This window comes from Sceloporus occidentalis, unplaced genomic scaffold, assembly GCF_023333645.1.
Source record: "Sceloporus occidentalis isolate IW3139 unplaced genomic scaffold, rSceOcc1.0.p SCAF_7, whole genome shotgun sequence".
In the NCBI taxonomy this organism is placed as follows: Eukaryota; Metazoa; Chordata; class Lepidosauria; order Squamata; family Phrynosomatidae; genus Sceloporus; species Sceloporus occidentalis.
This window is the reverse complement of record NW_028316987.1, coordinates 11,787,211-11,814,901: the sequence shown is the minus strand read 5'-3', so window position 1 is coordinate 11,814,901 and position 27,691 is coordinate 11,787,211. Positions and strand designations below refer to the sequence as shown.

At 40.1% G+C, this 27,691-nt stretch overlaps 1 protein-coding gene across 3 annotated transcripts in view; it reads left to right on the top strand.

Annotated features, from left to right (window-relative positions):
• Positions 1 to 27,691, top strand: part of LOC149309190 (uncharacterized) — a 58,646-nt gene that overhangs the window by 14,262 nt on the left and 16,693 nt on the right. For all 3 annotated transcript variants that reach the window (XM_089531915.1, XM_089531914.1, XM_089531913.1), the window contains exon 4: positions 9,186 to 9,261. In XM_089531915.1, coding sequence (XP_089388041.1) covers positions 9,186 to 9,261 — 76 coding nt within the window. The remainder of the gene's footprint in view (positions 1 to 9,185; positions 9,262 to 27,691) is intronic.

Below are 27,691 nucleotides of genomic sequence, written 5' to 3'. Positions count from 1 at the left end.
ATTAATCCGCACACATACAAAGACACACTCTCATATGTACACACAAGAATTAATGAAGCAAAGGTAGGAGAAAGTGAAGAGTGGAGGAATTGCTAATGGTAATACTGTACTGATCATGAAATTTGGTTCCAATCAAGGGGTGTCCAGAATGGCCACATCAACAAGTGGGGTGACCGGGTTGTTGTTGTTGTTGTTATTATTATTATTATTATTGTTATATTTTTAAATGTTAACAGACATCTGTACACATCCATACATTACATATGAACAATAAAACAAGTGAAGACATTTAACATACACAAAAGAACCCCACCACATCACACTAAATTCTCTCCAGTTGTGCCCCTTTTGTATGACAGAATGTTCCTCCCCTGCCCTCCTAGTCCCTACCCTTCACCCAATCTGAACACTATGTCCGATTTCATTACATATTAAAATAGATTTCCTAATCTCTATTCCCCATCTATATCCTTTATTCACATAACATACTTCTCTCCTTTAACTCAAATCCTTTCTTCTTAAGAATCCCCCCCCCATCTTCATTAATTAGTCTTATTTCTATCCTATTTCTATCTTTTCTTATCCTCCTTTTCCAATTTTACTTTCAGACCAGGCTAGGAGTGACTGTCTTATTGAGGAATCTAGTAGAAGTCAAACAGACTTTCTGTCCCGCTTCAGACGAGATCAAATTGCCAGTTTGCAGGCAGTGGTAGATATACTCAAAATCATATCCCAGGGTGGTAATCTTGGAATGAATGGGGCCTGACCTTGGGGTAACAGGACCTCACTAAACTATGAATCCCAGGATTCACAGGGTGGGGCTATGAGCATTAAAATGTTATCAAACAGCTGTAGCTGTAATGTAAATTAAACTCCTTAAGACCAGTATGCAGCCTGAAAAGGGAATTCCCAGGGAAGCGGAAATTAATTAGCCCAGGAATTCTCAAACTGTGTGCCCTAGTGAGCTGTGAGAGAGGAATGAATTAATTAAACTTCTGAAGGCTCCATGAGCCCAAAGTATTTGCTTGCAGCCCGCTGTGTTTTCACTGCTCTGGGTTTGCCTCTTCCATCATCCTTTCTTTGCCTGGGTAATTTCACCTGATGTCTGCAGCAAGGATGATTGCATATTCCCAGAGGCCTGACTACAGGAATTTTAGAAGTAGCTGCCCTAAGAAATCAGTACCTGTAGCCTTCCCCTGCATGTCAGTACAATGCTTATTTACAGCTATAGTACTTATACTGTATTTTATTATGGAAACAACTGCATTTTCCCTATAAACTTACCTTTGTTAAATGCTTTAAGGGGGAGCCTTGGTGACACAGTGGTTAAATGCCGCTACTACAGCCACATGGTTGTGAATTCAATCCCAGGGCTCCAGGATTGACTCAGCCTTCCATCTTATCGTAGGTTGGTAAAATGAGTACCCAGCTTTTGGGGAGCAATTGGTTTACAGACTGTAAACCATTTAGAGAGTACTGAGTTCACTAATAAGCAGTATAGAAATGTAAATGCTATTGCCTGGTTGGCTTGCAATATACAGTACTTACAGAACTCTGAGCAAGACAAATGGTTAAAATGGTATTTTGCTAGAAGAAACCCTTGACTGATTCTTTCATTTGTCCATTGTGCTGATGTTAAGGGGGAAAAAACCTTTCAATATTTACATTGTGACCTCAAGCAGTCCACTGCCTAACACATTTGCTGTCCTATTCCCCTCCAAAAAACAAATGCAGCCTGAGCTCTGGGGGCAAGTCTTTTCTGCTGCTGCTGCTGCTGCTGCTGCTGCTCCTGCTCCTGCTCCTGCTCCTGTTCCTAGGCAGGGTGACCAGATGTCCTCATCGCAAAGGATGACAAGGCACCATAAAATGTAGGACGTTCAAAAAGATGTAGGATGTTACAAAACAAATGCTAAACACACTCATATAAAAATGTAAATGCACGCTTCTTAATAGCGCTCAAAATGGAGGACATTTTGGAATTCCTCCTGGACAGAAGGTTGAAATGTAGGGCATGTCCTAGAAAAGGGGGACATCCGGTCACCCTGCTCCTAGGAAAAAAGAACTTTAGAAGGATCCAGCCTATTCTCCTATTTGCAGCAACAACAGGCTGCCAAGTAAACTAATTTCTCAAAAGGGAATCGCAGATGTGGTGATGCTCAATGGGCATTTTAGTCATGCTCAAAATGAAGGACATTTTGAAATGTCTTCTGGACAGAGGGTTGAAATGTAGGACTTGTCCTGGGAAAGGAGGGTGTCTCGTCACCCTGCTTTAGGATATTTAAGCCCTGAATGCAAAAATACTCCACCCTTAACTCCAGATCCAAGGATTCCATAAGATATTGCTATGGTAATCAAAGTAGGATGTAGTAGCATGAAGGGTCCACTGATAACCACACTAAGCCCAAGGGGCTGTAACCGGCAAGTGATTTCTGTGACAAGTTGCCATTGAGCCTGCCAAAATTGCTGGAACCACCAGCAAGTGCCTGATGTGAGGCTTGTGTCTCACTCACTGCTCTAGGCTTGTCTCCTTTCAATCCGGAAACAATTTCAGGTCCATGATTCATTCAGAAACACAGGAGGTGGGTGCCACAGAAGGCACGTCAGTCATACTCTTACGTATTCTTGACAGTTGATCTTTTTTGGAGGCTCAGAATTCAATGTGCCTCCAACTTTAATTCATGGAGGAAAAAAAAGTGAATTAATGAGTCAGAAGAGTGAAGAAGCTCATTATCAGTTTCAAGCACCGCACCCCCCAGCAGTCCACCTTCAGACTTCATCTCCGTACAATCCACTTTCAGCAATCATGGGAGCTGAGCATTTTCCTTGTTTTTTTAATGCAGAGTTCACATCCGACCACTATACTCTTTAAAAGGGAGGGGAAAGAGAACACCAACACATGCAACTCCCCCGCCACTGGATGCTCACACTTATATTCCCATCCTGTAGTGAGGCCAGGTCCAGAAAAAGTTATTGACTATCCATCCTGACACAGATTCTGGCTGCATCGACACTGCAGAAATAATGCAGTTTGACACTGCTTTAACTGCCATGGATCAATCCTATGGAGTTCTGGGGATGGTAGTTTGTAATGTGGAACACACTCCCTCAGAGTGTAGTGGAGTCTCCTTCCTTGGAGGTCTTTAAACAGAGGCTAGATGGCCATCTGTCGAGGATGATTTGATTTGGATTTCCTGCATGGCAGAGGGTTGGACTAGATGGCCCTTGCGGTCTCTTCCAACTCTATGATTCTATGATTCTGGCATCAGAACAGAGCTCTGCATTTGCAGCTGTTCGGGTAGCTTTGGAATAATTTGGAGGGTAAAACTGCCCCAAAATAAACATGGAAAAAATACTACAAATGTAAAGGAGGGTTTTGTGGAGGCATCAAGAATGGTTTGGGGGCAGACTTCCCTATTGCGGGACTACAGTGTGTTTTGTGTGTGGTTTTTTTCTATTATGCATATTTGTAGGTTTATTTTATGCACACTTTATTTCTACAAAATGTCCCATATGGCTCACCAGTGTGTAAATTCCTGAAGCAAGGTGCATTTCCTCTTGCACTGAATCTTGAGAAGTATGAAAAGCCTATGGACCACAAGATCCAGCAAAATTCTTTTCCACCTCAAATCTGCATTTCTTCCTTGTAAGCCCTTTGTTTGCTCACTGTAATGTGGTAAGCAGTTTGTCTGTGGAAGGAGATTTTTGGACTTTACTCAAACAAAAAGGACCCAATGCAAAGTCTGGCTTGTTAATTTCTCCTACACTGCTCTGCAGGCCTGTGGAGCAAATATATTTTTCTCTGCCTTTTTCTATGACTTCCCCTTGATCTTCAATCACATCAGATTCCTCTTGAATACAAGACAAAGTGCTGTACTGGAATGGGATCCGAGGATGGAAAGTCAAGAGCCAGGAGCTTAGTGCCTTTGAGAAAGACTGGCTGCTTTTCAAACTCACCCCATGACTTGTCTGTTGTTTTATCAGATTATCCCTTTAATCGCTGAGAATGTTTGCCTCCCTGCCCCCATTCCCCATTTGGCAGCGGATTTTAAAAAGGTAAAAGCCCTTGGCAGAGGTCAGATGGAATACATAACTTTTTTTCACCCTTTTCCCACTCTAAAATAGCCCCCGGCCCAAAGTTTTCCAAGATGTGATAGCGTTCAGGGACAGAAAGCAAACTATTTTGCTGATTCCCAGATAAAGGCTGATTACACAAATGAAAGTGAAAAGTTTTAAAATGGATTTATAAACAAAATATATACAGACATCCAATGCAACAATGAATTGTCAACCTCTGTAACATCAATGCGGGTAATAGGATATTGCATATTTGCATATCTAGATATTAACAGGTACCATAATATCATATTGTTTTCTTGGACAAATAATTTTAAGCCTCAACAAAAACATGTTTCATACCCTGCAGTATTTCACAGATAAAAACTGGGACACATGTGGCCAAGCAAAGATGACAAAAGTTATTAATGAGAAAGAACAGAGATGCTAAGAGCGGCTGCAGCAGTTTGCTTTTGCCTGAGTCTACTGGATTGGAGAAGATTTCATCTTCTCCTTTCTTCTCCCTTCTGCTGAGTTAACTGAGCAGAAACTACTTTTGCACTTTGAACCCAGTTTGCAGCACCTAAAGCATATTGAGGAAAAAGGAGAAAGTGGGAAGAGGAAAAATATGTTGAGACATTTTAAAAGCAGCATAAAAAGTGGGATGGCAGAGGATTAACTGGGATTGTCCTGGCCATATTGGGATAGTTGGAGGGTGTGAATTTCTTTGGATTAATTAATTAATTAATCAATTGATTAAATGCCAAATATTTTAACAAAGGTCCAAAACACACTGCAGAAATAATCAAGTTTGACACCACTTTAACTGCTCTGGCTCCATACTAGGGTATTCTGGGGTTTGTAGTTTATTGTGGCACCAGAGCTCTCTGACAGAGAAGGCTACACATCTCATAAAACTACAGTTCCCAGAATTCCCTGGATAATTTCTGCAGTGCGCTTGAGACCAAAGTTGTCATGATTTTGCCTTACCTTTTAAAAAAAAAATGAAATACAATAATAGTAGAGCTATTGAAAGAAATGGGAGAAGTGGGAGTTTAATGCAGGAAACCATTTAACAACAATGACAAAAAACAACAACACCTTTACTCTTTAGTAATGCAGTAACACCAGAAGAGTCAAAATAGCCTCCAAAATTAAAGTGTGAATTTTATTCTCACCCCTCCCTTACAAAAATTTCCACCACCAATTAGATAACTAACACGTCCGTTGCTGAATTTACTGATTAAAGCTCCTTTTAGTTGTTTGGACTCTGGGGCTTTTTTAAAGCTCATTTAACAAATCCTATTTAACTTCTTAAGCTGCTTGTTTGGTGAAAGTACATGCGTTAAGCAAGGAACAGGCAAGTGAAGGAAGTGAAGGAAGAGAGCAAGGGAAAGAACCTAAATCGGGCAACACAGGCAGCATGTATGTGGCAGGGAGAGATGAGGGCAGCAACTCCAAATTGGAGTATTTGAGCTTCATTTCAGGCAGAAAAATAAGTCTTGAATCAGGAGCGAAGAGGAAAGAGCAGAAATAGATTCAGCTTCAAGGCTTCAAAGAACAGTACATCCTCCCACTTTTGACAATTCATGGGGATTTTCAGGTTAAGGAGCCTCCTCTCCCTTTCCCAGTTCACTGTGAAGTTTAAATATCCTAGATCATTTAGCGTTCATGATGTAGTTTAGCTCCGTGTTTGTCCCACTACATGAGAGGCAGGACTTATGGAAACTGCAGGCCACCCCCCAATTTAATTGAGTGCATTTGGGATGTGTGTGAACAATGGAGATTTAACCCAGGTTCATCCTGGATTATTTTCACAGTTTGAATAACCCCTAACTGATTTATGTTACAGGAGAATAGATTTTAACTGTCTGTTAGAAGGAACCTCTTGATAGTGAGAGCACGGTTTGACTAGAGAACCAGTTGCTTAGGTCTCCTTTTCTGTGTGTCTTCAGAAAGAAGCTAGACAGCTACCTGGTGGGGATGCCTCAGCTGGAGATAGCGCAGGAGGTTGAATCCAGTGGTCCATAGAGCCCCTTCAAACTCCATGATTCTGTTTTTTCATCATACCTGATATCAAAAAACCTCAGGGGGACATACAAGTAAACTCTTTAATAAAAGGTGAAAGATTTCAGTTTACGCTGAAAGCTGTGTGCAGGGAGAAGCAATGGCGCACACGCCCGACACCGCACCATGTCCACAAGCCCCATTGTTTCAGTGGGGCTCGAGCATACATGATATTTCTCTTACATTATTATTATTATTATTAACCTTTATTTATAAAGCGCAGTAAATTTACAAGAAACAAATCCCCCACATAAGGGAAGGGCCCACTGGATCTGCCTTAGCCTAATTTCACCTCTATTAAATCAATACCAAGGACACACCGATCCATTTTACACTTCTTTGTTGCTTTCAGACATCAACCCTGATACAATATATAATGTTGCCAGATTCTGTACAGCTGGGGTTAAAATTTGCCAGGAAATGACCTCCACGATAGACTAAAACCAATCTTGTCTTGCTATACTGAAGCTGTGTAATCGTAAAGGATATTTTAAATATTGTTTTAAACCTGTGTTCTCACTTTCTTTTATTTTGTATCCTCCTTTTATCTGTGTTGGTCTATGGGTGTAATGAAGATTCTGTTCCATTCCATGCGGGAACTTAGTGTAAACAAGCAAAAACAATTTAAAGTAATAAAAATAATTTAATTAGATTTAAATAAAATTAACAACTTATAGCAAGTTGAAAAACTTCAAACAGTTTTACAGTCATATATACAGTCAGCCCTTCGTATCCTGCATCCATGGATTCAACCATCCATCAGTTGACTCCCCCCCCCCAAACAAAATCGCAAACATTGTATGCTTTCTCAAGACCCCTCTTCTCCATCATTGAAAGTTATGGAATAAAAGAACTGTATGAAACCTCTCCCTTGTTCCCATTTTATCTAGTACATCTCTTTCGCCCATTGCATACAGCCTTTTGCTTCTGCACTATATGAACTGTAGTGTATGCCCAGTGTTTAGACAACGTGTTGAAGTTGTTAAGAGCATTTTAGCAGTCCAAGGCCAAAATAAACACCACTAAACAAAAGATATATTCAGGAAAACCTTAACTTAATTTCAGAGATCTCAGAGGAAACCTAAAAATAGTGTGGTAGCTGTTCTTTCTCCTTGCTCTCTGTTTTATTGGGACATTGAGAACTCCTACACATAGCAACAAGATGGTGTAGTGGGTGAACTTCTGACCCTTCAAAAGTTCTTTTGGGATTTTAAGGCTGGTCTTTGATTCCACTCATCTAACCAATTAATTTATTTGCATGGGGGAGGATATTCCACTAATGTTCAGGCAGGAACCTTTATGTCTTTTGACATGAGGGTCCTATTCTTCTTGTCGGTGAATCATTCTGTGTTGTCCATTAGTGCTGGCATAATGCTAGCCAAAGGCAGCGAGATTCCATTCCCCTGCTTTGAAAAGGAACAAGTCAGCCCTTGCTGCTAAACAGGGAAACAGTGAAGGTGGCCAAATCCATCGGTTTTAGCTTTGCTCCATTTCCTATTTTTCTAACTTCACATTTGTCTAATCCCAATCCTGCATCATTTGGCAGTTTTTAGAAAGACTACATGAAAATTAATATGCTTTTTCCTGGATATTTCTTTTAGTAGGTACATATTTATTTACAGTGTCAGAGAATCACAGAACTGGAAGAGACTTCAAGGGCCATCCAGTCCAACCCCCTGCTATGCAGGAACACACAATCAAAACATCCCCGGACAGATGGCCATCCAACCTCTGTTTAAAAACCTCCAAAGAAGGGGACTCCATCATCTCCAAGGGAGCATGTTCCAGTATCGAATGTCTCTTATTATCAGGAAGTTCTTAATGTTGAGGTGGAATCTCTTTTCCTGTAGCTTGTATTCATCGTTCCATGTTCTATGCTCTGGAGCAGCAGAAAACAAGCTTGCTCCATCTTCAGTATGACATACTTTCAAATATTTAAACAGGGCTATCATACCACTTTTTAAACTTCTCTTCTCCAGGCTAAACATACCCAGAACCCTAAGTCGCTCCTCGTAGAGCATGGTTTTCAGACCTTTCACCATTTTGGTCACCCTCCTCTGGACACGCTCCACATACACATTTTTGACACATACACATCTATGTGTGCGCACATATTTATTCTCCCCTCCTATTATTCACTTCTATACATTGTTGACACTAATATCACTCCAAGCTGGGAAATGCAGTTTGATGACACTGTGGGAGAGGTTTGTGGGTGGTAGGTCCAGGAAGAAGCCTGCCCCTACCCCAGAATCATCTAGGCCTTGGAAAAAAATATCCCAGGAGGCAAGCTGGCCCTTGCACCAAACTAGTTCCCTGAACTTTGGGTTAAAGGATTGCCTCTGAATTAAGTTTTTAATTAAAAATTCAGTAGGTTGGATCCAGATTTAGTTATACCTCATGTAAGCCTATTGAAATCAACAATTTGTCACGGCTACGTTACGTGTCATTTATGTCAGTGAAATCTGCTCTAATTATGACTAAATGTGAATCCATTGCATTATTATGTAATACAAAAACTTACAGGGAGAAATTGTCATGAGCTGACATTCTTCCTCCATTCATGCCTAAGAGCAAATGCTGCTGTGATATTTTGTGAGCATTGTTTAGAAAATGGAGTATGAGTCTTCTTTTTTCCTTCCAGAATTATCATTTCATTCATTTGCAAATGCATGCAGATTTAATTAATGGAATAATCAGTTTAAATGTATACAGTTTATTAGCTGAGATTGATTTAATTAGATTACAGCCCTGCTCAGAACCCCACATGTTTCAGAACCTGCTAGTGTCGGGGTGCAAGGGAGCAGCTGCTGGGGGGAAATTGGAAGGTTAAAAGGAAAAAGCAAAAAGAACCCAGCCTAAAGCACATACAAAAACCTATGTGCACTCAAAAGATCTCCCTGGATCAAAGCCAATACCTTAATTTAACAAATGATTGTAATTGCTTTTCTCATTTTTTTTCCATACTTCAAGTCACGTCCCCCATTCCTAAGCCCATTGGGAAATCTTTAGAGAACTGTTCTGCCTTTGAACTGTTGACTGTTACATCCTCTTCTTTTTTCCAGAGAGCTTTGGGTGAAGGCTACCACCTTAAAAACAAAAGAAACTCCCCTTGTGTCTATACTCCTCCTTCTCTTAAAGGTAAGGTTCCTTTCGAACTGTGATTTCCAATTTCGGTAGTAATGCAGAAATGATCTACCCGCCTCACAGTATTTGTTGTGCTCTGCATTACACAGAACTGAAGAGCGCTGCTTTTTTAGACTACACCTCACAGAATCCACAGGCACGCTGGCTAAGTCATTCTGAAAGCCAGGCTTTAGTAATAGCAATAGCAACGAGACTGTTAACATGCTGAATTTTGCAGTGATTTCTAAACATTCCTGTTATAGAGAAACTGTCAACTGGATAGTTAGTTTTGCAAGAGTTTCTGGTAATACACAATATATAAGACTTTTTTTATCATTATTAAAAACATTGTTAGAAGTAGACAACTAGTCTATCTTTGTTTTTCCATATACACCATTTATATGGAGCTAATATTCTCTTTAGGCAGGCAGAGAACTGTAAGTACGCTTCAGTGTGAATTCCATGTTGATAAATAAACCATGGAAGTATCCTGATGGAAGTTTCAAGAGCATCTATAGAAGGGATTTCCTAGTAGGTTGTAGAGAGAAAAATAGAAGATGGACCAAGGATTGGAGCAAGGGTACAGTTTCCATGTGGGCTTCCACACCAATGCCTGTGGTAACAGATAGTCTTACAAAATACATCTGGACCCTATGGTCAGGATCCAGCTGCATGTATACACGAACAGAAGAAAGCTGTCAGCAAATCCAGGAGAAAGAGCCATTTGCTTCCATGCATACCCACAACAAGATGCTCTTCTATTTCCCCTTCTCCTCATAGCCCTATCCACACCTAGCCATCTATAGGTGTTCTTGAGGGTGCAGAATACATTTATGGGAAGGGAAATCAGTTACTTCTGGGTGCTTCTACCTAATTTGATCCTGGCCTATGGCCGTTGAAAAAGAAATCTTGAAAATAAATAGAAAACCTAAGATAGTCCTGATCTGGCTCCTGTGTACAAGTCTGTAAAAGCAACCTGAAATATAGAAATTCAGCAGGCCTAACTTTTCCCAACCTACTTCTCTACTCCCCATCTTTGTTTCTTTTTCTGATTTATGGCAATTTCTTGTCGTGTGCCTTCAGGTTGTTTCTGACTTATGGCAACCCCAAGGCAAACCTATCGCAGGGTTTTCTTGGCAAGATTTATTCAGAGGGAGCTTGTCTTTGCCTTCTTTTGAGGCTGAAAAAGTATGACTTACCCAAGGCCCCCCAGTGGATTTCCATGACTGAGTGGGGATTCGAACTCTGGTCGCCAGAGTCATAATCCAACACTCAAACTGGCTCTAAGACAAAGGCAAAACTATCATAGGGTTTTCATGGTAAGATTTGTTCAAAGGTTTTTTTCCCCATTGTCATCCTTTGAGGCTGAGAGTGTGTGACCTGTCCAATGTTACTAGTGAGTTCCTGTGGCCCAGGGGGGATATAACCCTGGTCTTTCTGACCCAACACTCAAGCCACTACACTATGGTGGCTCAGTGCCCCACCCCAATCTACCACATGTTCAGTTACTGTCATTGGAGGTTGTAGGTTCTATGAGAAGTCAAAAGTCAACGAAAAACAATGCAGATTGACAGTACAGGAGGACACACAACACCGATCTGGAGACGGATACAAGATCTTGCCACAAACTCAGATGCCAACTCTGTCCACACATCTATTCAGGAAATGTCATCCCAGGACCTGATGGCATTACTCACAATATTAGAGGGACTTTCGCTTGTTCATCCTCTAATGTGAAATATGCCGATCTGCGTCAACAATGCCCTTCAGCACTCTACATTAGGCAAGCAGGCCAGTTTATAAATAAATAGACATAACTCACACATTAGGAATGGGGATACACAAAAACTGATGGCAGAACATTTCAGTCTTCCTGAGTATTCTGTCTCAGACTTCAGAACAGCAGTCTTTGAACAACAACGACATGACAAAAGAAGATCGGAAAGAGAAATCGCAGAACTGGAATGTACCCACAAATTCCAATCCATCTGTAGTGGTTAAACAGAGACAAAGGTTACCTGGCTTACTAAACACATTATAACACTAGTTAACCCACCGGCCGTGAGGTGTCTCAGGGACATTACATCACATCTCCTTCCTGGTTTCCACACTACCTTCCAACACTCATTCATATGGTTATCTCCTCACCTTGGGTTTAGGCAACATTCTTCCTCCTGCGTTTGTCCTTCAATGACCATCTTTAAAACTGAACTTGTCACATCATCTCCATATCTGCAAAGTTTTTCATTTCTGTTGCCATTCTCACACTTGGCCTGCTTATATAGGTCTGTCCCTGGACCCTCCATTCAACCTCATTCATCTGAGGAAGTAGATTCAAGTCTACGAAAGCTCATACTACCAGCTTCTCTCTTTCAGTTACTCTCAAAAATGCTACAAGATCCCTTTGCATATTGAAAAACCAATGCAAATTTTGACAATTTGCTTAATTTATTTATACTGCAGGACTCTGGTTGCATCATGTGGCATTTAGCTAGTGATCACATTTGTGATCTGCCTGCTTTCAAAGTATAGACAATTCTTCCAGAATACCTTAGCCACAAGTGCCACCAACTTCATAACTTGTTTTTCTCACATGAAATTCCTTTGCTGCTGCTATTTTTTTCAGCTCTCCGGGAACTTGCAGTTCTAAGGAAACAGACTTTTCATACACTTAATTTGAATGTGTCAGGTGCCCCTTCTTCCCTCCCTACACTTTTATTTTTATATTTTTCAAAAAGTTGATAACTCCATCTGTTTCAAAGCTAGCCATACTGCAAGAGTGAAGATGCCCTCGGGGGCATGGAGAGAAGGGGGAGGAGTGGATATGTGTGGGTGTGTATATGCATGAAATGAATCTTGTATTAGTTTGCATTAACTACTTTCATTTTGGAAAGCAGCAAGATTTCTAGGGAGATGAAATGACTCATAGCACAGTATTTGTGTATGTGTGTGTGTGTGTGTGTGTGTGTGTATGTGCATGCATGCACACATGCACACACACACAATATGCTTTCCTGCATTCCTTATCAAACCACCCATCTATTAAATGGAATGGTGTGTATGTAAAGTGTCAATTCAAGTAACAGGGAGTTCAAAGCAAGATCTAACATTTAATTGATTTATTGCTTAAGTTAATTGCAATAGTTCTAACATATAAAGAAACCTCCCCAATTAACTAAGCTGAGTGTGTGGGCAGGAGTATAAAACATTTAATAAAAATTCTTATAAAAATTACTAAGAGCAAGAACTAGCCTCAAAGAAGCATTCTCCTTTCTTTGTCATGCATGCATGGAAGCAAATGCCTCTTCTAGGATGATTGCAGTTAAGACACATTCATCCATTGTATAAATGTTCAGTGATCTCACTTTTCTCACTTGAGAAGTACTGTTTTTATTTTATATGAAAATATATACAAATTTAATTGATACCTTTAAACTTTCTCTGATTAATTAAACAAGTTTACTTTTTCATGTTTTGAAATTCTTTCTTCTCTAAGGCTCATACTCCAAATCCATATGTTGCTACTCATGTGTAATCTCAGCAGCTCTGCTTTAAACACTGCTTTTCTTTCTTTCTTTACCTAAGACAGTCACTTAGCCTGCAATCTCTATACGGAAAGTCAGCAAGGAAGAGCATCTTAGTCATTTCATTTTTATAGCTCCCCACCTCATTTCACTTGTTCCAGTTCCTTTTGCCACCATGTTGTTGTTGTGGGCCTTCAAATAATTTCTAACTTATGGTAACCCTAAGGCAAAGTTATCACAGGGTTTTCTGACCAGGTTTCTTTAGAGGGGATTTGCCATTGCCATCCTCTGAGGCTGAGAGAGTGTGACTTGTTCAAGGTCTTGAATCAAGGGTTTTGGCACCATGGGGAAAGAAAATATGTATCCATATCTTTTTCTGTAGAGGGAAAAAGAAAGGCATCTTGGGGGTGCATCAACACTGTAGAAATAATGCAGTTTGACATCAATTTAAATACTATAGTTCCATCCTATAGAAACTTGGGAGTTGTACATTTGCAGTGTCTTTAGCCTTCTCTGCCAAAGAGTGCTGGTGCATCACAAAACTACAAATCCAAATATTCTGTAGGATGAAATCATGGCAATTAAAGTGGCATCAAACTGCATTATTTCTACAGTGTAGAGGTACTCAGGGAACCCTAATCTGGAGGTGGAAGAGGATTAAGATGTCCTTTTCTCTCATTCTAGCCGTCTCCCTTTTTACTGAGTATAGAAAGCATATGAAAATAATACATGGTTCTTACAATATTCATGAGTTGAACACACACACACACACACACACACACACACACACACTGTTGTATAGCTCTTAGATTATTATTAAATACAGCTGTTCTTTAAAAAGCATATTGGAATGTATTGTTTCAGAACACCACATAACAAATGCACTTTTTCATATATTGTTATATATTTATTGCCCATTGAGTCTTCTAAAAGTACGTGAGGTATCTTAGGATATGAGTCACGACTACAATGTGTGCGTGTATTTGTGTGCGCTTTCAGATTGCTCTGTCACCTTAGGTAACCCAATAGATTTCATAGGGTTTTCTTAGGCAATGGATACTCAGAGGTGACTTTGCCACTTCCTTCATCTCAAGTATAGCCTACAGTGACTTGGACCCATCCAAGTAATAACCACAGGGTAGCCATGAGGGCAGTTAACAACAACAAATAACAACACCAGTAGCATCACGAACTCCAGGTACAGATCCCTGGCATGCTAATACTTCATGTACAGAGGCAACAACATGGTTTACATGTGATGCTAAGCACATGGAACCCTATAGAGATATGATATGGCCTTGTATTGCATTCAAATTGAGCCGTTCACCTTCTATACCCTGTGTTTCTGTTCCTATCCCCAACAGTAGATCACCATTGGGTTTTTTTACCATGTTTAATTGTCATTCTTTTGTAAGCAGATCATTCTTAGGTAGAATTTGTAAATGTTACTTTTTGGACTGCATTTCCCAGATGCTCCTAGGCCATGACCATACAACTAGAGGATTCTAGAAACTGTAGTCCAGATCATGATGATGATGATCCCAAGTCTTATCCTTTCTCTTTCCCTCACAAACCAAATCTTTATTCTTTAGCTTTGCAATGCTAAATAGAAAAATGGAAGATAGTAGTCTCCTATACATGTACTCACATGCCCGCGCGTACAAACACACCTACTGAGTTTTCAATCCACCTATTTAAATATTCCAATTTTAGCATCATTGACAACAACAACAACAGCATCCTTTTTTTTTTCCTTCCCGGTGATATTGAGAGTAATTTCCTAAACGGAGGTTGAAAGCGCCAAGGCAGTTGGAGACCAAATGTGTTTGCCAACAAAGCCCTATTTAAAGTCCTCCTCTTCCTGCCGTGTACGTTTCCCACAATCTGCTGTTTGCGTTGAGTACTGCCAATTGTTGGAGTGTTTCCTGCAGAAATGCAGCCCACGGAGGGAAGGACATCCTAAAGAGAAAGGGACCAGCCATAGAGGATTTCTCAACTTTGTCCCAACAACACAGCAGCTGGAAATGGAACTGAAACCATTTTGGAAGAGGTTGGGAGAGGAGCAAAGATGAGGGAGCTGGAATCCTTGAACAAGATTCAATTTAGGCTCCATCCATCAGGGATACTGCATCTAAGGATGTAATTGCTAGTTAATTTCTTTCTCATAGGGGGCAACAGATAATTTTAGCAATTTTCTTTCTGCCGTAGACTTTAAAAACAGAATAGTTTTTGACGACTCTTTGCAGTTTGGGACTTATTTTGTGCAAAATTCACCCTTTTTTCAATAGAAAACAGAATTTTTTTGCACATGTCTTCTCTTTTTCTGCTTCTTTCCACTTAGCATTGCTTTTTCCAATGAGTCATGTTGTCTCATATGTCCGAAGTATGACAACCTCAGTTTAATCATCTTCGCTTTTAGAGAGAGTTCATTCCTGATATGGACTAAGATTTATTCATTTAGTCAGCGCCACTTTTAGTGCAAGTTCAGGTCTAATTTGGCCTAAGATGTATTGATTTATCTTTTTAATCATCCATGGCATTTGGAGAACACTTCTCCAGCATCACATTTGACATACATTTATTCTTTTGTTGTCAGGTTTCTTCACCATCCAGCTTTCGCAATACGTAGGAGTCAGAAATATTATGGCATGGATGATTCTGACTTTGATATTCAATTATATATTTTTACACTTGAGGTTCTTACTTTTCCTTCATAGCTGCCCTTCCAAGTCCTAGTCTTCTTCTGATTTCTTAACTGAAGTCTTCATTCTGATCAGTGATGGACCCAACGTATAGGCAATCTATCCCAGTGTCTACTTTAAAGTTAATGACTGAGTCAATGTATAGAAAGTGTTTGACTATTTTGATGTCTTCATCATCTACTTCAAAGTTATGCAAATTATCTATGGCTTGATACAGACAGGCCAAAATAAAGCTGCTTTGAGTCACTTTGGAGGTATGCTGTTTAAATTATACATGTGTCCTAAGAGTCCAGAAGCCACACCAAAGCCACATTCCAGTCCTAAGGACTGGAGTGCAGCTTTGGTGCAGCTTCCAGACTCTTAGGACGCATGCATCATTGAAACACCATACCTCCAAAGTGACCTGAAGCAGCTTTATTTTGGCCTGTCTGTATAGGGCCTGAGTCATTATTTTAGTTTTCCTAATGCAAAGAATTTTTTTCTTAGTGCTAAGAATTGAGCCTGTAAAGCTGAATAGAAATTGTGCCAGAAAGGTATAATTATGCCATGAAAGTACACTGCAAATATACTAGTTTAGTACCCCTTATCTGAAATGCTTGGGACCAGAAGTGCTTCAGATTTTTTTCAGATTTTGGAATATTTTATATACATGACATATCTTAGATATGAGACCCAAGTCTAAAAATGAAATTCATTTACCGTTCATATACACCATAGCCTGAAGCTGATTTAAGACAATATCTTGAATAATTTTGTGCATGAAACAGCTTGTGTACACCGAACCATCAGAAAGCAAAGGTATCACTATCTCAGCCACCCGTGAAAAGGTTTTGGACTTTGAAGCATTTCAGACTTTTGGATAAGAGATACTCAACCTGTATGAGAGAGTTACTACATCATTACATAACCAGTCTTTCCTCTGAGAAGCTGTGGGTGACATCCATGCCTTCATAAACAAAGAGACGCACACATTTTATCTTCACATCAGGGAGATTTAGGCTAAGAGGCAATATTTCTCCCAAAGTTAATATCATGACCGAGCTAAACTTTGAATTGCAAACCTGAAAGAAGTATAGAACTGTGGGGTGCAATTTTAGTTTCCCAGGGTGCTAACCCTTTTAAAAGGAAAGAAAAATCTGCAGGTATGAAAGTTAAACTTTTTAGAGTTCAGCTTTCATCAGCAGAACAATGAAAGTGTGGGTCAGACAATTATTTTAAATCTGTCTTCCTAAAGAATAAAAACTTACTCAGAAAACAACAACAAACATGCAGTTTGTGGTTTAAAAACAAACAACAATGGCTTTAATAAATATATATGTAAAATAACAAAAACCTAATTTAACTGGAGATGGTTTGGGTAAGAAGAAATAAATCTCACCATCTTTTAAGATAGCAGGAAGATGGAACAAGCTACTGGTTACTGACTGCTGACTGCAGTTACTAGCAGTTTAGAATCTTGAGAGAGAGCTGTTAAACTGCCTCCAAGTGACAGGAGCCACATGGTAGAATGAGAAAAAGGAAAGGAGTCCCTATCTATATAATGAGGGACAGGAGAATACAAACATAAATTTTCCAACAAGAACTCCTTGGTGTGGTACAGCAGGGATCATTGTTGGTTAAGAGACCGTCATTTTATTTATTTATGTGCAGTTTTTACATAGCTGGGTTTTTTTGTGTGTGTGTTTTTATTTTGTTTTGGGTTTTTTGGCACTAACCACTTAGAGCCAGTATGGTGCTGGAATATGAACTTTATCAAATGGGGGAAATGGGGATTTGAACTCATTATAAGCTCCCTGTAGAGCTCCGCTCCGCCGCCTCATTAGATTCTTTTAAAAAGAATTTAAAAACATACTTATTTCGGTTGGCCTTCTCAATTTAGTTAATTGTTTTTTCTCTGCCCCTTGTTTTCCTTTTTTGACCCCAGATTATTGTGATTTGATTGTTATTACCCTGGACATGTGTAATTTTTTCTGACTCCTGTTCCCATTTTACGTAGTAATGTTTTAACTTTTATACTGTAATTGTTTTATTTTGTATTGTAACTGCTTTTATCCTTTGAAAGCCGCCTTGATCATCTTTTTGGAAAGGCGGGGTAAAAATAAAATTTATTATTATTATTATTATTATCCCATGAAAGTTGCATGAATGCAGTGAAGATTATTCAAGAGGACTTATCCCAGCAATAACCAGGTAATAACCAGTAACAATTCATTCACAGGGAAATCCTGTGAATTATTTGTTGCTGGTTATTACCAGGTTATTACCAGGATAAGTCCTCTTTAATTGCGACGTCGTGTGAAAATTTTCACCACGATTGGGATAATGACCATTTAATCCCCCGATTTTCCCCATGTGACTCCGCAGAACAGGGTTTGATTCCTGCTTGGCCATGAAATGCACTGGGTGATCTTGGACAGGTCATATGCTCTCAGCCTCAGGGGAAGACAATGGCAAACCTCCTCTGGACAAATCTTGCCAAGGAAACCCCATGATAGGTTCACTTTAGGGTTGCCATATGTCAGAAATGACTGGAAGGCACACAGCACACACACACACACACAACCCCTGTTAAGCACTACAGATAGTGATCCTATGGTAGATTTATAGTATAAAGATATAGTATACAGTATATAGTATATATAGTATATAGTATCCCTGGAAGGGAGTGAAAAAGATAGGCCCAGTTCCATCTGGTCTAACTGTGAATTCTGTAACTCATGTCGCTCTTTTATTTTGTTGTATTTTATTTATTTTTTATATTTAAATAAATTATTATTATTATTATTATTATTATTATTATACTGTAAGAAAGAATCATATATGGGACTAACTGAGGGATGAACCTAGAACTAGGGGTCAGAGAAGACTAGCATCTTTTCCAAGAAAACCAGCTATGTGTCTTTTAGAGCCTGTGGTCTTGGGTTGTGTGCCAGAAGGTAATGAGAGAACCACAGTCCTGTCAGGTTCACATGGGCACATGCATGCTGGCAAAAGGTAACTTTCTTCCTTTTCCTGACATTAACACTCACTGTCACTTGCTCGCAACACACTGGATGCTGCACTCATCCATTTCCCAGCAGGCTTTGCGCTCATCATCACACCCCCGCACCTATTGTTCACACCTGTCTTTCTGTAATTCTTTTTTTTCTACCACTATTTGATCTACTGAGGGGGAGTTGGCACTTTGCCTTCCCACGCATGCCTAAAGCTTTTATATTGTTCCATCACTGTTGCTTTTAAAGGTTCTTTCTTTCTCTTTCTCCCTCATGTGTGTGTAACCAAAAGGGAGTTGTGGTGCACCTATTGAGCTGCAGTTGTGCTCAGCTGGAATTTGCGGCTCCCTTGATTTCATGGGGAATATAAAACAAATGATTAATCGTATGAGAAAATATGGGCAAAGCTCCAGTTTTATTCATGAAAAAGTGATGCTGAAGTGTCTGTGAAGCACAGCTTGTACACTGACATCCTGTTCCCAGCACTCAAGGTCTGACATAGGCAGATTCAGAGATAGAAAAGTTAGTAGAAGCGAGTTCGCTCATTTAGCTAATTGTTAAGAAGCTTTTAAAAATCAAATTCAATTGCATTTATGATAGAAGGGAGAAAAATTTAACTGTTACAACCATTTAATGTCTGTGCTATTACAACTTTTTAGTGTCTCCAGAACGAAGCTTTACCAGAACGAAGGTGAAAAATACCAGCCAGAAATTATTCTGGTTGCACCTGCTCTGTAGACGTAATGCAATTTGTCACCACTTTAATTATCATGGCTCCATCCTATAGAATCATAGGATCTGTAGTTTTGTGATACACCGGCATTCTTTGGCAGAGAAATCTAAAGACCTTGTAAAAGTACAGATCCCAGGATTCCAGAGGATGGAGCTACAGCATATAAAGTGGTGTCAAACTGCATTATTTCTACAGCGTAGATGCACCCTCTGTCCCTGTTTTGAGGGGGAAAGCTCCATGGAGTTTTAAAAACCCCGTTTCTTAGCCAGCTTACCAAAAACCTAATTCTTGCTTGATTTTCTCCCTCCCTTATAATCTCTCTCCTTGCCCCACTCTTCCTTTAGTTTACTGATTCCCACTTGGATCTCAGCAAAAATTTCTCATGTAAGAGCTTCAAAATTCAGTCTCCTAAAACAGATGAAGAGTGTCTATGTGATGTCTAGTATTGGACACAAGAGGATATCTGGATGCAAAGGCCATCCCATTCCAAGCTACACTTATTACCTAGTGGTTTAAATTGTTTAATCTTGAAATTAACTAAAGCGGCATCCACACTGCAGAAATAATGCATTTTTATACCACTTTAACTGCCATGGATGAATGACAGAGAAGGCTAAATTTATCACAAAACCACATTTCCCAGAATTCATAGCATTGCACCATGGCAGTTAAAGTGGTGTCAGACTGTATTATTTCTGCAGTGCAGATACAGCCTGTCAGCGGGGGCCCTCCGTATCCCATGTATGCAAAAAAAGGTGGGGCATCAAATCCCATTACCATCAGTGGACTAGACTATTTTCACCTGATAATTCCTGTTGATCATATTCACACATCTTTTAAAACCAGAAATCCTGGCATATAGTTTGCACAGAAAATGCTGGCATATGCAGCCAAGTCAGTCCTGCTTCACTCCTCTCACTTACATAGGACAGTAAACAAACCAGGGACCATATGAGTGTTATGTTTGAATTTGCAATTACCATTTATTGTTCTGAAGCAAGCCAGGATTCATAAACTAACATCAAACCCCAATTTAAAACTGCTTTATGAATCCTGGCTTGCTAGGACACACAAAAAAACAACATTCCTGGATTCAAATATAGTCAGTTATCAGTATCCGCAGACTTGCCATCCACATGCACCACTACTAGGGACAACATGGGCTGTTCCTAAGGGTGGTGTGGGCACATGCACATACCACCATTGAAGTCCCGTTGCCCTAATAGCAGTGCGGGTGCATGCACACACCACCATTGGGGACAACGGATATTGAGTATCTGCAGATTAAAAGTCATGCTATGAAACTGTTGGTTTGACTTTGGAAACTGCTGTACCCATTCCACTTCAGCCATTTCCTCAATGAAAATCATCCCTCCTTCTGATAGCCGCTTTTTCTCTTATGTTTCAAAGGGAGACTTGTATTTTACATCCCAGTGTTATAAATGCTGTTTGGGAATGATGATGTTGATCAGAAAAAACAGTACTGCTTCTCACCTACCCAGCAGATAAAGATGTATCTGACTTCCCACAACTATTTGTTTTTCTTTTTTAAAGTCAGGAAACAGTTCTTCCACATACCATCCGGTCCAGCAGCTTTCCTTATATTGTTGGTGATGGGGCCAAGGTCTCTGAGAGCCATGTGAAGGAATTTGCAAGCAAACTCAACCTAGAAGATGTTTGACTGTTCCCCAATTTCAGTAGTCATGAAATCAATACAGTAATTTGCATTAAGAAGGGCACTTTTTTTGGTTGCTCCTGTACCTTTAACATTAGACTGACCCATATAAATGTCTAGTGTGTTAAACTTAGAATTGGTGTAAAACTATGGGGGAGACTTCACTGCCTAATTTTCTTGTGTCTTGCCGCTGTTAAACCCACAGGAGCATTATATATATATATATATATATATATATATATATATATATGTTGGCAACCTGTGTGTGTGTGTGTGTTGTAGATTTTGTGTTGCTGTAGCTTCTACCCACTCCAACCTCAAAAGGTCAGTCATTACTGAGAATCCCTTGTGGAGCCATGTTTGTACTTAAGCCAAGAATCTGACCTTATAGTTTTAAAACACCTTATGTCCTGTGTCTAGAGAAGTGCTGGAGGTAGTACATACTTCTTTATGGAAAAGCTGTTTGTTATGATGCCTTTAGAAGAAGGTGAGGTGGAGTTACTTTGAGGGGGGCAACTCTTGGCTCTCCACCAGCCTAGATAATTTTCAGCCAGTTCCCAATCATGCTTCTTTTTTAGTAAGGTCCTAGAATGAATGGTTTGATTTCAATTGTGCATTGCCTTCCGATTTCTTTCTGGGTGATTTCAAGGTGCTGGTTCTTATTTATAAAGCCTTACACAGTTTTAGAATAGGAATAATTACATTTACTTATAACACCCTTTCCACCAAAGGGCAGAATATTAAACATATACAATCAAAGACAGAGATAATAAAACCTAACACTATAAATATGCATAAAAACTCCAACAACCCACCAGCCATTACCCATCTCAGCAACATCTGGTACAACTGAGCAATAATAATAATGTGTACAACTCTCTTTTCTAAGAAGAAAGTGAACAGGAATACATCTTTTCCCTGTTGTGCTCACTCCCTCAAGTCACCCCTTATCTTCCCTTTCAAGAAAGGGAGCCAGGTGATGGCAATACTGAATCACCAGGCACTGCCTCAGTACCTGGAGAGCATGGAGTCTGCTCCTGCAGATATGTAGCTGATCATCTCAGCTATTCTTAGAAAAGAGATGCTGTGACAAGGGGATGATGGGTCGACAGAAACAAGGAGACTGAGCTTTACGTGATTATTGATGATCTGAATTTATTTAAGGAGCCCTGGTGGCACAGCGGTTAAAGGCAGGTAGTATAGCCATGAGGTTGTAAATTCAATCTCCAAGGCTCCATCCTTTTGTAAGTTGGCCAAATGAGTACTCAGTTTGTTGGGGCAATTGGCTGACAGATTGTAAACCACTTAGAGAGTGCCGAGGTCACTGGTAAGTGGTGTTGAAATGTAAATGCTATTGCTATTCTAAAAAAACCAACACGTTTTAGCCTGTACATAAACTGGTCAGCTTCCGAGAAATGCAACCCACGCTATAGGGGTAAGTCTTGCCTGGTGCTCCTAGGAAAATATTTAGAAGGCTTCTCCAATGTGCAAGAATAATGGGCTGTCAGTAGACCTCAAGCCCCACCTCAAGCCCAGAGCACAGGGCACATTTCTTGGAGGGAACAGCAAACACGTTAGGCAATGGTCTTTATTTTATTTGTTTTATTTATTTCCAGGATTTATATCCCATCTTTCTCCCACAGTGGGCTTGAGACAGAGTTGAGGTCTACTAAGCAGTCTGTCCCCACTGCTTATTGGAGGAACTTTCTAAAGCTTTTGAAAAGCTTTAGAAGGATGCTTCCATCTCAAGCTGGGGCCCTCACACCCTACCACCACCTCCTTTATTCTGTTAAAGTTGGCTCCAAGACTTGAGAGTACCTTGCAAGGACCTTGAGACTTGCAGTAAAAGACTTGAATACATGGCTGGTGTGCTGGCTCCCTCAAGCCATCACCCACTCAGCCCCTTATATCCCCTTTCATATGATATGATACATCATATGATAAACCCATATGAACCCGCCTGTAATTTGAGATCAGTTTTAGAAACCCCACTGCATGTTAAACGGCCAAGAGAGGCTACATTGGTGAGAACATGGAAAGGAGCTTTTCTATGGTGGCATTCACACACTCACTGTTCCACCTTAGAGAAGTTAAGTCTGTGTATTGTTTAATTTTAGGCAAACGATTAAACGTTTTTGTTCCACACGTTCAATCGTTTTAAATTTAATTTAATTCTACTCTGTTTTAAAATACGTTTTCCTGTAATCTATTGGTGATAAACATCTTAACAGTAAATCCCTGTGGGGTCCTTGGAAGAAGAAAAAGGCAAATAAGAAGATTAATAAATATAAATGTTCTCTCTGCTCCTTGTGTTGGAGGAAGGAATGAACTAGAATGCTGAAATGTGTCTTAGGCTTCCTGTCTATTCCACAAACAAGCATTCTGTAAAAGCATTCTTCTTTCACATTATTGAAACTCCAAACTTCTAAACATCTGCTCAGATAAACAGGCCTCTTTTTTAATACAGCAACAACTATGGCCTGTTACAGACTGCCAAAATGAAGCTGCTTTGGGTCTCTTTGGAAGTATGCTGTTTAAATGATGCAAGAGTTTGGAGGTCGCGCCAAAGCCACACTCCATTCCTAAGCACTGGAGTGCAGCTTTGGTGCAGCTTCCGGATTCTTAGGATGCATGCATCATTTAAACAGCATACCTCCAAAGAGACCCGAAGCAGCTTTATTTTGGCAGTCTGTAACAGGCCTATGTGACCTAAAAAGTGCTGGAATACCAAACAGATTTCAACATTATCAGGGTTAATAAACTGTTGGGCTACATGTTTTTTATTTCTCCCTTGCTAGAACAATTTTTCCACAAACAGGCCATTACTTTACAAGATCAAAGCTGCCACCACCCTTTCCTTGTTTCTGAGCCAATGCTGTGTGTTATATATTTATTTTTTTGGCTTGCAAGGTAAAGGCTGGCTCTAAGCCATTTTCAAAAAGCTGGATGCTTGGTGATAGAGCTACTGATGTAAATCTGGCCAAACTGCTCAGAACTTACACACACACACAGGCATTTAGCTACATGGGAGGCAAAATGATGGCATTGCCCCTACAAGTAAGAATTATCAAATTCTCAAATGAAATTTTCCTTCACTCCCCAAATTTCTAGCATTGTAGAGTGAGACAGTGAAAATTGTTCACACCTAGAACTCCCACATTTGTTGTGTTTCTATTTCCTTCAGAGCTTTGCCTGCTCCTTTTCTTTGGATGCCTAAATTGTATTTCTAGGTGCACAACTGTCATTTTAAGTTATTGGAATTATACAAATTTGGGGACTGAAAGAAAATTTCCTACAGGAAGAGACAATTCTTGCAGGGCAGAATTTTTGCCCTTCTTCCATTGCTACTTCCCTGCACCTATATGATTATGGGAATATTGGCACTGAGAATTCGGGTTTCTCCAGCCCTTTGAGCAAAACTTAATAAAATATTACTATACAGTCACCCCTTCTAACTTGCAGATCTAGGATCCACACCCTGAATTACCCACGGAGGGGCAACCTGTGCTGGGTCCAATGGCACACGCTGGCGCACCCCATTCAAGCCTATGAGGCTTGAATATGTGCAACCCCTGGAACAGATCCCCCATGAAAACAGATGGCCAACTGTACTTTGGAACAGTGGATGAAGCATTAGGGTATATTTTATTTAAATCTTTATTTAATTTGAATAAGATATTGCCGTACAGCCAACATGACATAGCAGTTTGAGCACTGGACTATGATTCTGGAGACCCAGGTTCAATTCCCAACTCAGCCATGAAACCTACTGGGTGACCTTGGGCAAGTCATTTGCTCTCAGCCTCAGGGGAAGGCAATGGAAAGCCAGCTCTGAAAAAATTTGCCAAGAAAACCCTATGACAGGTTCGCCATAGGGTCACCATAAGTCAGAAACAACTTGAAAGACACACAACACATACACACAAGATGTTGCCTAGAGTTGCCAGGCTGAATAAACACATAAAACTATTTAAATATATAGGTTAAGATATATAAACGTAGGACACATTACCATCATCTAACATAAAATTTAAAATCCATAGTTTAAAATTGACTGGGTAGGCCTTCCAGAACAGATAGGTCTTTAATACTGTTTTAAATTCAGGCAGCATGTTTAGCTGTCAAATCTCTCCCGGCGGGTCATTCCACAATCTAGGGGCAGCTGAGAAAAAGGTCATCTGGGTGACAGTTGGCAGCCTAGTCCTGGTCAGTTAAAGTAAATGTCCCCCACAGGACTTGAGTGTATAGAGCAGACCATACAGAAGGAGGTGATCCTGTAGGTAACGTGGACCCAAACCATGTAGGAAATAACCAGCACTTTGTACTTTGCCCAGAAACTAACTGGCAGATGGTGGAGTGATTTTAATATTAGTGTGATGTGTTCACTCGTAGATGTACCAGCGATCAATCTGGCTGCTGTATTTAGTACTAATTGAAGTTTCCGAACTTGGTACAAAGGTAACCCAATGTAGAGAGCAAGTCCAGCCTTGGGGTTACCAGCATGTTCCCTACCATCTTTAGTTCTTCAATTCTAGGAAGGGAAGGGAAGGGAAGGACACGATCCTGTGTCTTTCAATAAATGTTCAGAAGCAAGAGTTTCAAAAGGCACCCGCTTCTTTTACTCCTACCTCACTTGTGGTGCCTGCAGAAATCTTTTCTTGTATACACCTGCTTAAAGATGTGCAGGAACAGTTTTCTCCTGTCAGTCATCATGATCATGATTGATAAGTAGGGGCCCTTTCACACTACACAGTTATAGCACTATGATTCCACTTGAATTGCCATGACTGCATCCTATGAAATCCTGGGATTTGTAATTTGGTGAGCCACTAGAGTTCCCTGGCTCACTCAATTGCCAACAAATACTAGGTGCTGTAGGCTATATTTCAGAGGAAGGAAAGGGCATACCCACACACAAACTGCCAATGTCTGGATTCCATCAGCTGTTGCCATGTCAGTTAAAGTGGGATCATAACATGGTTGTAATGTGTCAAAGGGTCCTATGGAGTTCTTTTTATATGCCAGTATGCATACAAAACTCTGGCTTCAAATCACCCACATAAAATTTCCCTATAAAATCATTGCTGACGCATGACCAAGTTGAAAGTACAGCGAATGATGAAATTTAAAAGATGTTTGACCTTTGGTAAACAAGGAGAATGGGACTTTTTTTAATTCTTTGTTTGCAAGGTGTGGTTGCAGAGAGGCTGGAAGGTATTAGAGAAAGAAGCTGACACTAGCAAATAAATATCCTTCTCTCAACAAGAAAGATACTGTCTCTTTCTCCCTTGTGGTTGTTTTTCTTCCTCAACAAGGCAAATTGCATTCCTCACTATGGACTAGGTCCTTGCCAAGTTCATTGAACAAGGAAATTATTTTTCTCCTTTGTGCAAACATTTCAGTAGGACTGTAAGCTGTTCATGGTGCTGTGAGAAAATTCCTGCCATACTCCCCCCTCTATGAACCTGTACTTTCTAGAAGCTGCTAATCTCTTGTTTTTAAATAAACCTCTGTTAATGTTCTTTCATCCTGTCAATGGAGGTTTTGTCTGTCAGATATTACGGTGTATTTACTGCAGGGAGCGTTTAATGTGATTCCCTGCAGAGAGTCTCAGGCTGCCCTGATAAGTCAGGATCTGTTTTAAAGCCTTGGCGATTAGCAAACTTCCCAACTATTAGTTTTGAAGGCATGGAATGTTTAGGAACATTTTAATTGGTACGGATGAAGTTGTCAGCAACCTAATGCAAATAAACTAAGGAATATCCCTGAAAGAACTGAAAGGTGAGATTGGCTAGAAGACAGCATTAGAGTGACTAGGAACAGGAGGAGGGCCAGGGTGATGTGGTGGTTTAAGACTTGGACTATGACTCTGGGAGACTACAGTTCTCCTCTCAGCTGTGAAAATCCACAGGATGACCTTGGGCAAGTCACACTCTTTCAGCCTCAGAAGAAGGTAATGGCAACCCTCCTCTGGGTAAGTTTGCCAAGGAAACCCTGTGATAGGATCTCCATAAGTCAGATTTGATTTGAAGATGCATGACATCAAAGGAACAGAAAGAATTGTATGCTCTTAGCATTGTGTTGAGGAGCCAATGGTATAGTGGTTTGAGCACTGGACTCTGGCTTGGAGACCAGGGTTCAAATCCCTACTCGGCCATAGAAACCCATTGGTGATCACAGGCAAGTCACACTCTGAGCCTCAGAAAATTCCATGATAGGCTCACCTTAAGAGTCACCATAAGTAAGAAAGGACTTGAAAGCACAACAACACTAGCATATTTTAAAAATATTTTTAATTAAAACAACCAACCAAACATGCAAATGCATGTGTGTGTTGTGTGCCTTCATGTCATCTCTGATTTATGGAGACCCTAAGGCAAACCTATTATGAGGTTTTCCTGGCAAGATTTATTCAGAAGGAGTTTGCCATTGCCTTCCTGTGAGGCTAAGAGAGTGGGCTTGCTCAGTGTCACCCAGTGGGTTTCATGGCCAAGGTAGGAATTGAACCCTGGTCTCCAGAATCGTAGTCCAATGCTCAAACCGCTGTGCCACATGGGCTCTCAGCCTGCATACAGACACAGACTATTTTTCTGTATCTAAAAAACATACAAGGAAAAAACACATATGACTAACAGCAAATGTAACTAGAAAAAGAAAAAGACACTGCTTACTGAACAAGGAAACAATAGCTTCCAGCATAACTTACTGTGATTCCTTTACATATCTACTGCCTTTAGTTTATTCATTAGTTAATATGATAATTATTATAACCTTTAAACCATGCTATCATACTACAAATAAAAGTCCACACAACAACT